This window comes from Phalacrocorax aristotelis, chromosome 8 (genome assembly GCF_949628215.1).
Source record: "Phalacrocorax aristotelis chromosome 8, bGulAri2.1, whole genome shotgun sequence".
Taxonomy (NCBI): domain Eukaryota; kingdom Metazoa; phylum Chordata; class Aves; order Suliformes; family Phalacrocoracidae; genus Phalacrocorax; species Phalacrocorax aristotelis.
This window is the reverse complement of record NC_134283.1, coordinates 32,779,179-32,792,780: the sequence shown is the minus strand read 5'-3', so window position 1 is coordinate 32,792,780 and position 13,602 is coordinate 32,779,179. Positions and strand designations below refer to the sequence as shown.

General features: G+C 57.7%; 1 protein-coding gene across 1 annotated transcript; it reads right to left on the bottom strand.

Annotated features, from left to right (window-relative positions):
* Window positions 1-4,508: 4,508 nt before the first annotated feature.
* LOC142060759 (START domain-containing protein 10-like) lies at window positions 4,509-9,656 on the bottom strand. The gene is made up of 6 exons (XM_075100997.1): window positions 9,469-9,656; window positions 5,944-6,091; window positions 5,730-5,833; window positions 5,495-5,612; window positions 5,188-5,240; window positions 4,509-4,919 (listed from the first exon to the last, which is right to left on the bottom strand). The coding sequence occupies exons 1-6, from the start codon at window positions 9,631-9,633 to the stop codon at window positions 4,707-4,709; spliced, it is 801 nt and encodes a 266-aa protein (XP_074957098.1). The 5' UTR covers window positions 9,634-9,656; the 3' UTR covers window positions 4,509-4,706.
* Window positions 9,657-13,602: the final 3,946 nt, after the last annotated feature.

Sequence of the window (13,602 nt, the reverse complement as noted above, 5' to 3'; positions counted from 1 at the left end):
ATGCATGGGGACCCTCAGGATGTGCAGGGACCCTCTGGCCTTCCACTGCAGACCACGCCATCCCACTGGGCTCCTGCCTTTGCATCTTAGAGGAAGCTGTTCAGCTAAACATAAGCACTGCTGCTCGTGGAAAGGTTGCTGAGGTCTGCGGTGTGAGCGGCTGGAGAGGCAGAGCAAAGAGCGCTGATGGCAGACAGCATGCCATTGATTCCATCCTGCCATGCTGGAGGCATTAGCACCAGTGAAGCACACTCCTGCGTGGGGCCAGATCCTGTCTCACCACTGTTTGTCACCCTGCAGCATCTCTATAGACCCCTCATAACCTGCTGCTGGGAGTGGTGCTCCTCCCTGTGTGCCTGGAAGGCAGAGATGGGCTGTTGGGGAGGAAACATTATCTAAGGGTAGAAGGGATGCCCTGGGACATACCCAGAGTGGCAGGTTGCAGTCCCATCTGGGGTGGCCTGGTGTGACCAAAAGCAGGGCCCAGCCCCTACAACCCGCATTCTGATGGCTGCTTACAGCACAATTTGGTGCAGAAAACTTTCTTCCCTGCTCCCTTCTGCTTTCACAGTCAGCTAAGTGCCAGGACTGGGGCTTGGTTCCCTTGGCAGGGGGGAAACCCCTGCTCAAGCACCTCTGCTGAGCCCCAGCACCCAGCTCCCAATGGGGACTGCCCATTCCCAGAGCCCAGCCAGGAGGACGGCCTGAACCGAGGCATCTCCCAGCCATGGGACCACCCTGGAGCCAGACAGAAGGTACAGGGCCATGTCAGAGTGGAGCAGCAGAGTGCTAGAGCAAGGCACTGGCAGCCGTAACGTGTGTGCTGTGGCTGCGTTGTTTCCTGAGGAAACATTTTCCATTTTCTACAGCGCAGGTTTCAAAGCCTCCACTTGATCTGTTTGGTGTCTGCCAACCTGCTGATGCAATCTATATTTAGATGCTAGCCTCGGGCTGAAGCAGAGAGCCCCATTGTGTCTAAGGGTTCATGCAACAGGAAGGTTTTTCCTGATCCCTGGAGGAGGCAGAAGGGCAGGATTGGAAAACATGACGCAGGCTGGGGGATTGGGCTTCCGGAAGATGCTGGCAAGGGCTGAAGGAAGCAAAGCTCAAAGTGAAGGTTGTATCCTTCCAACACATTTGCCTGTGTGGTCCTTCCCGTTTCCGGGCAGCGCCCATGATGACACTAATCCTCAAGGTTCATGTGTCCAGCTTCCCATCCATCCATCCATCCATCCATCCATCCATCCATCCATCCGTCCTTCCCTCCCTCCCTCCCTCCCTCCCTAGCCATCAGCCTTTGCTGCACCCTGGGGCAGCCTTTGCTCTACCATCAGCTGTACCCATGCTGGATCATGCTGGGGGATGTGTGTAGTGATGGTGGGAGTATCTCTTTGGAGCAGGACAAAGTGCGGGGCATTTAAGGCATGTACCTAGAGGGCAAATGCCATGTTAGGCAGCTGGAAATGTGGGGTTGGGACTGAGCCTGGAGGTTTTACTGGGGCACTGGCAGCCATGCTGAGAGCTGAGCCCCTGGGAGGGCTTGGCAGAGGAGTGGGGAGGGGGAAGCTAGAGGCTGTTGGCCTTGGAAACCTGCTGGACCTCTCCAGGCAAGAGCCCTGCTGAAGGCCAGTCCATGAGATAAGATAGGCTGCTGCAGGATCCCTGCTGAGTTCAGGGTCCTGGTGTGGGTGGTAGGGGTGAGAGCTGCTCAAGACCTATCCATGAGCTCAGGAGATGCAAAGCATGACATCCCAGGGATGGGGTCACATCCTACCCCAGCTGGGGCACGTTTAACACTGGGAGCACTGGAGTGGGCTGGGGAGTTGTGTGTGAGCAGGATGGGGTGGCCCATGCCACAGTCCCCCTGCCCCCCATCCATCAAGGCACCAGCTGACATCACTACCTCCAGGCTAATCTCTTGTCCAGCAGCAACTTCCTGTTTCCTTTCCAATCTCTGCGCTGTGGGGCGGCTCCTCTCTGCTCATGGCCAGGCAGGAAAAGCCATCCAGCTGGGCTCTTGTGCAGGGCTGCAGCCTGCATGTCTGACTTGCCCCACTGGGCTGTGGGCCACTGGCTCCCCCAGCATCCCAGTGAGGGTACCCAGGGAGCTCTGGTCCCCCTACACCCTGTCTGCCCACTCCCTCACTCAGATGCTTGGGGATGCCAGTGCATGGCCCCCTTCCTGTTTGTGCCTCAGGAAACCCAGCAGTGGCACACCATTCAATAAGAAATTACCACTCTGGGGCTCCTGGCACCCCACGGCAACCCCCCTCCCCAGCCCCACAGGTTTCACCCTGCTCCCTGTCCAAGGCGATGCTGGCGGCCAGGAGCTCTGCTACTGGATGTGGACCAGTGTCCCTGCCACCACAGCAGCCCTTGTATTCCCTATGCATGTGATGCCACCACTGCCCTGACCTTTATGGGCAGCATCCTGGCCTGTCACCCACCCCAGCACAGCCTTCTCAGGGGCTGCCTGCAGGGTGGGGACTCCCCACTGGTGTCTCGGTGCTCAGGCAGCAGCTCCTCACACCTACTTAAGGCTGGCTAAAAATAGCCCTACAGCAGAGCTGCAGCCTGGCTGCTGCAGAGAAACATCCGTGGAATGAGAAGAGATGAGGCTGCTTCCTGCAGAACTGAGGCCATGCAGGGTGGTCTTCACCCCAACACCCTGCAAGCTCAGGGTGCCAGTGGGCTCTACCCTATCAGAGCAGCACCCCAGGGGTGTTTGTCCCCCTTGCTCAGTCCACAGTTCCCTGCCCAGCTCCACCATGATTATTGCATAATGTTCTTGGGACAATTTGGGGCTGGGATGTGTTTTTTCTCAGGTAAAATCCTCCTTGCTGTGGGTGCCTTCTGTCTGCTGATGTGGTGGGAGCAGGACGGGCAGGCAGGGACTGCTCCCCTTCCTGTGAGCCCTGTGTGCTGTGAAGGGGAGTTTTTTGCATTTTTCCTGCAGAGGTAGCTTCTTGACCCTGCTCTGCTGGTGCAGCCAGCCCAGCTACAAACTGTGGGAGCCAGCTGCCCCAACGGTCAGGACATCCTCTCCCCTCCCCAGGACTCTCTGCAGTGAGGCACACATGTGTGATGTCCCCCTGGAGCAGCACAGAGGACATACCTGACCTAATGGGGAGGCTAAAGGGGGACAGTGAGCATCTGTGCCTGGGATGCTGGTGTAGGTGTCCAGATCAACTGGGGAGGAGAAGCGCAAGGTGTCAGGGAAGCAAGCACAGGGCATCAGCACTCACAGCTCAGGGTGGGACCACGGGGGCTCAGGGTTGGACCATGGGTGCTCAGGGTCACCAGGGAGTGTGAGGCTGGGCAGGTCAGAGGGGCCCCAAAAGCCACAGTAGCCTCTGAGCAGCCTCCAAGACCTGGGTGCTGCCAGGGGGTTGTACCCCAACACAGCCTAGGCAGAGCTCTGGCTGTGAGAGCAGATGCCATGTCCTGGCCTTGTCACCTAGTCTTTGCCTTGCTGGGACAGGTCTGGAGCTGAGTGCCCCAGCATCGTCAGCAGAGATGGGGCCATATGCATTGGCCTTGCACAGATCAGGCTTAAGCCCCATCTGGGGCAGGAGCCAGCAGCTGCAGGCAGCCTCACAGTGTGGGGGTGAATGGGTGGATGGAAAATCCAGCATTTGTCAGCATATACCCCCAGTGGTGTTTGTCTAGACTAACTTCCCATTGTCCAAAGGAAGCTTCCTCATTCCCATGCAGCTCACCCGCACGTGTGTGGCTGTGCCGAGCCCAACATCTGCCTCTCCTGCTGCGCTGCTGGATGCATTGCTCCCTGATGAGGATCACCCCTGGGCATTGGGACTGCATGGCTGGACTGGCCCTCCTGTCTGATCCAGAACTTAGCTCATGGACAGCCTCAGGATGGGCTCAGTGCCAGCTTCCTTGCTATCCCATGCCAGCCCAAAGATCTCTTGCTCACACACCAACCCCTTTATTATTGTGCCAGAAACCACAGCAGCAGCAAACACTGAGACAGTGGGAACAGAGGCTGCCTAGGACCCCTCTGCCAGGACAAGCTCCCCAAACACCCCCTAGGAAAGGGGTCCCCAGAGCCAGCTGGGCTAGAGCCAGCCTGCAGAGGTGAGTCTGATGCACAGGAGAGGACCTGTGAGGGCTCTCTGAGATGGGAGGGGGATCACACAAAGCCTAGGGGGTTTGGTGGGCTGGAGTGGGTCCAGCCTGATTGCGGGGCTGGCAGAGCCAGCCTTTGGGCCACAGAGAGTCAGTCAAAGCCCTGTGCTGCTGCAAAGCCTGGACAGGACCTCCATAGATGCCCCACTTCTGGACCTTTGAAGGACACCCTTAGAAGGTCTTACAGTGGCAAAGGGATATGCTGGTGCCAGGAAAGCTCCTACCCACCCCATGAAGGGTTCCCCACCTCTTGCCCTCCCCAGCCTCTCCTTGGGGCACCTGCTTCCACTGTCAGCTCTACCTCCTGCATGGGGACACATCTCCATGGGCCACCATGACTGCAGGGGGGACCAGGGTGCTTGTCCTCCCTCTTTCCAGCACCCATGCTGCAGGTTCCCATGGGACAGTACCCTGCTGTCTGGGTAGGGGGGTCTATGATGAAGGAATTGGGGAGCAGACATGACTATTGGGGTGCAGGGGGCCAAATTCCCACCCAAGCCCCCTGGATGCCAAGTCCCAGTCATGAGGGTGTCCTCCCATGAAAGGGCTGTGGTGAGGGCTCAGGTCTCATGGTCACTGGTGCTCAGGTGGTCCTCAGGCAGCCCTGTCTCATCTATGTTCTCCAGCGAGTCGGCATGCTGTACCGAGAGCTCGGCCAGGCTGACACTGGGCAGCGTATTCTGCTCTGGGTACACCCAGGGCTTGTATCCAGGGTCGTGCTTGCGTTTCCACTCTGGGTACTTCAGTCCAGCCTTGTAGATCTTCTTCATCGCCTGTGGGCACAGGGGGTCCACCCTGTAATGGTGCCCCAAGTCCCCATTGGGGTTGGAGTCACTCTGGTCTGTTGGCACAGTTCCCAGCTGCCCCATTGCTTGCCTTTTGGGGCTGCTGGGAGGGCATGGGGGCATGTCCCATGCCCAGTGCATGCCCTATGAGCCCTGGGTCACCCAGCACCCATCCTGTCCCTACCTAAACAGCTACTTCAGGGCAGCTCATCCCTGATGCCTGTTCATCCCACCACCGGCCTTGCACTCTGCTTACCTTTGGTGCCACAAACTGGGAGACGCGGTTCACCACCCACTTTGGCAGCGACCCTGCAAGAGCCCAAAGTCCCGTCAATTAGTCAATATGGGCCAGCCCCTGAGGAGGCACCATGAGTCTGCAGTGCCCTGTGCCAGACTGAGCCCCACCAGGGTCTATGGTACCCCTTCTTCCCTGGGTTGTCCCCACTTCCCAGTACCCTTTGGACCGCCGGGTGATGGAGAGCCATGGTGGATGAGCTCTGGGAGTACAATGGGACCCATCCCTAAGGAGGCATGCAGCACCCTCCCCTCCTGCTAACACTCACCACGAGGGTCCACCTGGGTGAGATAATAGAGGATGCAGGCACCAGCACCATTCGCCTTGATCAGGTAACCTGTCTGCAGGGACACGGCTCTCACAAAATCCTTCCGGGGTGGGTATTTCTGCAGGGAGATGCCATGCACCTCAGAGCCTGCCCAAGCTGCTGCCCAGCCCTGCCTGTTCCTGCTGTCCCATGGGGTCAGCACCCCTACCAGGGCTGTGGCCAGCTGGGGGCTCACCGGGTGCTTGACGCTGTAGTTGATGATCATGTAGTCATTGCCAAGGGGCAGCCAGGAGCGCAGCGTGACAAAATCCCGGTTCTTCAGGGGACTCGGGCATTTCCCTGTGGACAGAACCTGTTACCCCCAACCCATTGTCCCATGGCCCCATGCATGGGGCTGTGGGGTCATGGATGGGGGCCCTGAGGGTCCCCAGGGGCTGGGGGCTGCTCACAGGAGTAGTATCCCACGTCAGCATTAACAGTCAGGCGCCCGATGTCATAGGTCTCAATCATGTTTGAGTCCCATTTCTTGCGGTAGCGGGTGTCATGCAGCACGTCATAGAGTGTCTCAGCAGGCACATCCTTACATGAGATGCAAGTCTGTGGGGAGACAGGCAGTCAGGCAAGGGGGCAGTACCAACCCCCAGATCACAGAGCTTTGCCCATCTGGGGATGAGGACTTTAAGCTGTTCCTGTGTGTGGTGGTGTGCCCCTGTGCTGCTATAAAGCCACGTGCACACGTGCCATGGAGGATGCTCTGCACACATGGTGCAGGGCATATCCCTGCTTCAGCTCAGCCCAGGCAAAGCCACCGGCCCCGCTGCTGACATGCAGCACAGTGCAAAGGCAGGAGGGCAGTGGAAGTAGAAGGACCCTCTGCCCTCAGAGTTCCCTGGTGGTCCAGGCTCTGGTGCCTGGGTAGCCTGAGCCCAGCCTTGTCCCCTCACCCCATGTTCCTGCAAGGCATGCAAAGGGATGCTCCTGTCCTGGCACAATGCTCTCAGGCACAGGATCCAGACCGGGGAGGCTGGTGTGGCCCCAGGTGTAACTGGAGATGTGGAGCTGCCTGACCACACTGGCAAGTGCATTATTGATAAAGCCAGCTGACCCACTCCTCACAATGCCAGGAGGAAGGAGATGTCATCTGCTCCTTGTTAGAGGCCTTGCATCTTTGATTAGGTGTTTGGCAGTGCTGTGTAATTGGAGATGGCCCTCTGAACATGGCAGGTCCCATCAATCTCGGGAGAAGCTTTCCCTGATGGCCTGGGTGATGGTTTCTGCCTGGTATGCTGGATTCATGCCCAGGACAGGCTTGGAGATGTGCTGGACTCCCTGGGGCAACATGGAGGAGAGTGTAGGAGTACCCAGCCAGCTCCTCCTGCTCTCCCTCCCCAGCTACCTCCTCTCAGCTGGGTCTGGAGGTGCTGCTGCTGCAGGGTGAAAGATGCCTCCATCTGGAGGTGGAGCTCATGGTCCTCCTGGGCTCCTGGAAGCTCCAGTTATCACAGCAGGACCATTGCAGCCTTGCACCCCCAAAATCCCCCACTAAAGACTGTCCACCACCCCTCACTAGCCATGGATGATCAGAGGCTGTGTAACGGCTGCACCAGATGCAGCAGGCAGTCAGCTGGGATGGGAAAAGCACAGAGCCCAAAACCAGACCATCCACAGTGAATTCAGGTTGAAAAAATCCAAAGCTTCAGCTGCTCAGGGACCCTCCAGGTTACCCTTGCATTAATGGAAAGACTGGGGCTCTTCTGACACCCCCTCCCCCCCCGAGCCCCAGCCTATGCAGCTCAGCTCTCCCACACAGACTGTGTGGCATCCTTCATCCCACATTTCAGGAAGGGTCCCTGGTGCTAACCCCTGCACCATACCCAGGCCCCCTCCAGAGCAGGGAAGAAATACATCAAGGAGATATTACCTGCAACAAACCAGGCTGGGCAACACTGCTCGGGCAACACTGCTCAGACCCTACCGAACCTGTCTAGGGTCCCCTCTCTGTGGGGCTCAGTGGTGGCAAAGGGGGATATAACTGCATTCCCTCTGCCCGGCTGTGCTTGTTTGAACCTGGCTGGGCTTCACAAGGTTCCTGCCAGCCTGTCCTTCCAGCCTGTCCAGGTCACCCTGAGCAGCATCACTGTCTCTAGCACGTCAAATGCTCTCCACACTTCAGTGCTTCCTGTGGACTTGCTGAGAGGGCACTCAATCCCATCATCCCAGTAACAGGGTGGGACCCAGCAGCTGGACACCATCTGGACTCTGCACTGCTGACTACCATGCCACAAGGCTGATGGTAAGATGGTTTTCCACCCACCACATCGCCCACTTCTCCAGCCCAGATCTCACCAATCTGGTGGCGAGGAGACTCTGAGAAACCCTGTCGAAAGCTTTACTAAAGTCAAGGTATGTGGCTTTCACTGTTCTCCGCATACCCACACAGCCAGTCCTCTCACTGCAGGAGGCAACCAGGCTGGTCAGGTATGATTTGCCCATGGTAGGTCCCTGCCGCTGTTCCCACTGCCCTTGTCCTTCAGGACATGGCTTCCAGGAGGATGTTTGTTCTCCATCACCTTTCCAGGAATGGAGGTGACACAACAGCCCATAGTGCCCTGGAGTGCCCTTCTTGCCTTTCTGGAAGATGGATGTGAGGTTTGCTTCTTCCCAGTTATCGGAACTTTTCAAAGAGATGTTGGCCAGCCCCCTCAGCACCCCCATGTGTATCCTGCCTGGTCCTGTGGTCTTGTGCATGCCCAACTGGCTTAAGTGCTCCATGGTCCTAGCCCAGAAGCTCTGCCCTGGCTCACCATGGCAAAGCAGCATGTATTGCAGCTGCATGTCTGCAGAGAGTGCTGATCCTCCTCCTCACCTTGGCACTGAAGAGCCTCCATCCATGCCAGTATTGCAGTCATTGTGTGCCCAGCTCCTCCTGGTGTCTCCTCAGCTGTATGAGCTGCTGTGCAAGCACCCGAGACACACTGCTGGTTACTCTGTGTTCAGCAGAGCAGTGCAAAAGCCTCCTCCAGTGTACTGTATGTACTGTACCCCAGGCACCTCCTCACCACCTCCTCACACCTCTCCTGCTCTTCAGGTCATAGTAACCCTTCTCTGACACTACTAGTTGAAAGCCCTTCTTACCAGGTTGGCCAGACTGTTGGTAAGTGCTCTGGCTCTGCTCGCTCAGGTAGATCCTATCACTGTCCGGCAGTCCTGATCCTTGGTGGCCAGGAAAGCCAAAGCCCTGCCCGCGACACCAGCCACAAAGCCAAGTGTCCCACAAGATGCTCCCGTGCAGAGCTTACCCTGTGATGGGGCTCCCCCGCCCCTTGCCCCCAGCACCCCATAACCACTCTTGATGTACTCAGAGTCACCTGGCAGTGCCATGTGGATAAGCAACAAGGTATAACAGCCTGAGGGATGGTTGAGCTTCACTAGTCCCTCTGTAGCGTACTACATCTGGCCCCTGCCAAGTAACAAACCTCCTGAGACAGCACATGGGGGCTCTGAAACTCTCTGGGATGCTCATCCAGTGCAGGATGAGAGGCAATGTGCCTCAGGATGGTGTGGCTGAGGGAGAGGCACCAGGGAGGCATCTCCCGCCAGCCTGTCCAATGCCTGGCGGCTCCCAGCAAGGACATCTCCATAATGTAATTGATTCCAGGGCCTTCTCACCTGTGTCTGGATCAAGAGCAGCCACAACATGAGCCCACATGCGTGTGTGCATGCAGGATGCTGCAGCGGGCATCCCAGCAGGTTGAAAGGCTAAAGCTGTGGGGCAGGCAGGGAGAGCCTGCACACCAGCTTGCCAGCTGGGGAGGTACCTCTCGGGGACTAACCCTGCCAGCATTTGGAGCAGAAACACCCCCAGGCAGGCTTGACCAGGCTCCTGTGCACCTCCAGGACTGGCCAGCACCCCAGGGACCCTGAGGAGCAGCTGGGCATGCAGCTGGGGCAGGGAAGGGCTGGTGCCCGCTTACCTTGATTTTCTGCACAGCACAGCTTTCCTCCTGGCTCTGACTCCACACGGTCACACCAGCCTTGTTATACCGACAGTGCCAGCCCTCCAGGCTCTCGCACTGATCCCTGAAGGAGCTGAAGTCGGAATCATCTGGAATATAAACCATGTCCCCTCCTCTGGACATGGGGCTGAGCTGCCAGACCCAGGGCACAGGCACCCGCTGCAGGCAGACTCCTTCTGCCTCACCTCCCAGGAAATGCAGCTCTGCCCTTGAGCTCTGCCTTGCTGCAGCTCACATCATCCTCCAAGCCCTGAGCCTGTGACCCCAGAGTGGGCACCGGCCACCCAGGCACAGCGGGATGGGCAGAGACCTCCAGCTACCCCGGCCACGCTGCGCAGCACAGAGCAGGGGGGAGGACGGCTCCTTCACTGCAGTTGCTACTGCAGCTGCTGAGAGCTCAGATGTCTTCCCTGGCTGGCTAACCACGATCGCATTTCTCTCCGGCTGGCTATCAGCTCCTCTATTATTCAGCAGGTAGCAGCACACAGGTGGCTTGGCTTTCAGGGCAGAGCTGCCCCTGGCTCCTGAGCCCCATGTCCTTGACGGCCCTGCTCTCCCCTTGGTGGCACGCTGGCAATCTCTGTGCCTGACTTTGCAGTACCAGCTTGCTGGCGGGATCAGCTGATCACCTGCCAGGAGCAGTGGCCAGGCCTCCCAGCAGTGCAGTAGAAGCAATAAGCTTCACCATCAGAGGGATGCAGGTCCTGGTGTGCCTGGGATGGGGCTGTGGTCCAGTGCACAAGACCTTGGCTGTCAAGGTGTCCTGGGTCTGTGGGGTGGGGAAGGGAAAGAATTTACAGGTGGAGAGGTTGCCCCTCACTGGACTCACAGGATCCTGGTGATGCTGGCGGGAAGGGACCCCTGGGGGTCTCTAGCCCACCCTCCTGTTTGGAGCAGAAACACCACCAGCGCAGGGTAAGGTCATCCCTGGCCTTGGTGTGGCCTTGGGGTTGTGGAGCAGGGAGTGAGCGAGGCCTGACGGATTTATGGTCTAGAGCTCTCTAATGCCATTGTTGTACTGTTCCCTGGGGTGCATGGGAGCATGTGTGTGCACACCTGTGTATCCACGTGGAAGATTGTGCGGTCACTCCAGCCCCTGCAAGAGCCAGACACAGCCTGTAGGCCCCATGTGTGAGTGTGGGGGGAAGGTGGGACCCAAGCCTGGGGGCTTTCTGGCTCCAAAGTGCGTCCAGGGGATGAAGAAAGGGAGGACAGTGCAGTCCTAGGGACAGAGGAGCTCGGACCAGCTGTGTGGGAAGGAGCAGACTGCTTGTCCAGCATCACTGAAGCAGAAACCAGCCCTACCTGGCCATGTTTCTCTCTGCACCTGAGGGATGGAAGCATTTCTCTGCCTGGTGGGTTAAGCTGGAAACTTGAGCAAAAAGAGCTTTCTTTTCTTCTGAAGCAGCCCTTGGGCTCAGTGTTCTAGTTGGCCAACAGTGCAGCCACCCAAAAGCTCACTGGCCACCATCACATATCCCCAGCCACCAGTTGAGCTGAGATGCGTTCCTATGACCCATTTGCTTTTGCACACACTTAGGGCTCAAACCAACCCCATTTACCACTGCCCTTGGCTCTTTTGGACCCAAGGTCTGGATTCTGGATGATGCTGCTGGGAGCTGGCACACCCCAAAGGGGAGATGAAGGTAACTCTAGCAAATGTAAAACAACACATTAATGTGACCTTGCCTCTGTCACATCTTGTTTAACTTCTCTTCATAAGCATTGAGTATCAAATGTCCTGTGGCTGGAGCTACTTTGAGTTCCCAGCTAGGCCGTAGCTATCTTAGGAGCAATGTGACACTGTTTTGTGGGGTGTCCCCAAGGTATGACAGCCCCATCTTTCCCATCCTCCATGGAGAAAGTGGCAGGAGCTCAGCAGCGAGGACGGAGGAAATAAGGGATGCTTCTCTGTGAGGCATCAGTGCTAAGCCCAAGGAAGATGGACTTTATGGGCTCATTTTGCACTGGTGCCTGTTAGCAGGGAGCTGGGCTAGGGTCTGGGTGCGTTGCCATTGCAGGTGCCTTCCAGGCACTGCTGTCGGGGCTGGCTGAACCTGCACTCTGGTGTTAGTGGTGTAACCCCACTGTCCTGCAGCTTCCAGTAGCTGGTGATGGCTCGTCATGCCTTGTTTAGTTGGACGCTGGCTGTCACTAGCTACAGGGCTCCGGCAGCTTGTGGTGTCCCAATGGCTGGCATGGAGTTACATTCCCTGGGCTGACAGCATAGCTGTGCTTCATGTCTGTGTCTTCACAAGCAAGAAATACATTATCAGGAGACAGGCTTGCCCTCCACAAGGTTGTCCTGTCTATGATATGCTATCCCAGGCCACTGCTGAGATGAGTCTATCTGCTGTGAGCATGCAGGGTCCTGCTCTTGGTGGGACTCTCCATCCATGCTTTGTCACTGTGCACAAGCAGTGGGGCATGACCCGGGGGACCATCAAGCCAGCAGCCACCAAGACACTCCTACATGCTCCATGGGCATTGACTCCATGAGCAAGGGCCTCTCCAGAGCCCTGTGGGGCCAGGGCATGCAGGGGGTCCTAGTGACGGTACAGTGAGAAGGACCCAGCTCCCATCCTGGCTGTGTCCAAACAAGGATTTCTGGTCCTTTCCTCCTTCTCCTTCCATTTTCCATGTCAAATTTCTAAACTTGCCAGGTGACTTACAGACTCTAGAGCTGGGATGTGGGACTTACACACCAGGAGTGGAGTTGCAGGGCTTTGTTTGTGGGGGTTCATAGCTCTGTTAACAAGCTCAGATACCTCAGCAGGGCAAGCTTCCAGCCTCTCCAGAGCTGGAGAAGAGCATCAATTCCCTCTGCATCATCCTTTCCTGCTCCTCTGAGAATCGACTTTGAAAGGCTTTGCAAATTGACATGAAAAATGCTTTTCCTACAGGAAATGGTTGTGCTTTGGCTTTATGTGAACCACAGTGCTGGCTCCCCTCAGATCCTTGTTCCACTGTGGTTTATCTCCTCAGGAATGAACAAGAGAGTTATGAGGAAAAGCTAAGATGGGCTGAGAGTTTCCTGGCCCAGAGAAACCCAGCCGGAGCAGTTTGGAAGGATTAAAGCTACCACACAGCATTAGGAGATAGTGGCTGGGGGGGGTGAAGCTTGAACCAGAATGGGAACAGGAAGACATTAAGTCCCTGAGAACCATCAGAGCATGCTAGCTCTGGCCAGGCTGCCTCCCTTTTGGGGGACACAGCAAGAAGCAGAAAAACCAGGGAAAAGTGAGATCCTGGCCCAGGAACAGCGCAAGGCATGAAACACCCTGAGTCGGCAGGAGAGACCCCAGAGTCCCAGCCCTGCAGGGACCCCTAGATACCAAGCGTGGTCCCAGAGTCCCAGGACTGCAGGGACTACCCCAGAGTCCTGGGGCTGCAGGGACCCACAGAGGCATAAGACACCAGACCTCTGAGGCTTCAGAGACACCTGGGGCCCTAGGGAGACCTCAGAGTCCCAGTGACACCAGACCCCTGGGGCTGCAGTAACCCCCAGGGCCTCAGAGGGACTCCCAAAGCCGCAGAGCTGCAGAGACCCCCAGGGTCTTGGTGAGACCCCAGAGCCGCAGTGAGAGCCCAGAGCCCCAGACTCACAGGGGCCTCGGTGAGACGGCAGAGCCCTAAGGCTGCAGGAACCCCTGGGTGCCTGAAAAGAACCCAGAGCCTCGGGGCTGCAGGGACCCCTGCAGCCATGCGTCCATCCAACCCAACCAAGTCTAAACTCAGCTGCAGCTCCATCGGGCAGTGCCACGCCATTCCCCCCAGGAAGGCAGTGTCCCCCCACATCGGTGACATCCCCGGGTCAGGGCCACTGTGCCCGGGGACCCCGCTCCGGGCTGTGCCGCTCGCCTGGCTTGTGCAGTCTGGTGCTCGCCCACTGGGTGTCACGCGTGCTCCACGGACGGCAGCGACACCGACAGGATACGGACAGCGCCAGGGAGAGGCCAGGGAAAGGGACAAGCAGAGGGACAGCGAGAGGAGCCCCTAGGGCTATGCGTCTAGCGGGGACAGCCGCAGCTCCCCGGCAGCCACCAGACGCAGCAGCGATGTGTCCCCTGCTCCACGCTGATGCCACCAACT

Bases quoted from the DNA above. Each gene is read 5' to 3' on its own strand.
- LOC142060759 (XM_075100997.1), bottom strand. From the start codon at position 9,633: ATGTCCAGAGGAGGGGACATGGTTTATATTCCAGATGATTCCGACTTC. The intron at 5,834-5,943 runs GTGAGCAGCCCC...TTCTGTCCACAG, and splicing joins TGACGTGGGATACTACTCCT to GGAAATGCCCGAGTCCCCTG. The intron at 5,613-5,729 runs GTGAGCCCCCAG...ATCTCCCTGCAG, and splicing joins ACTACAGCGTCAAGCACCCG to AAATACCCACCCCGGAAGGA.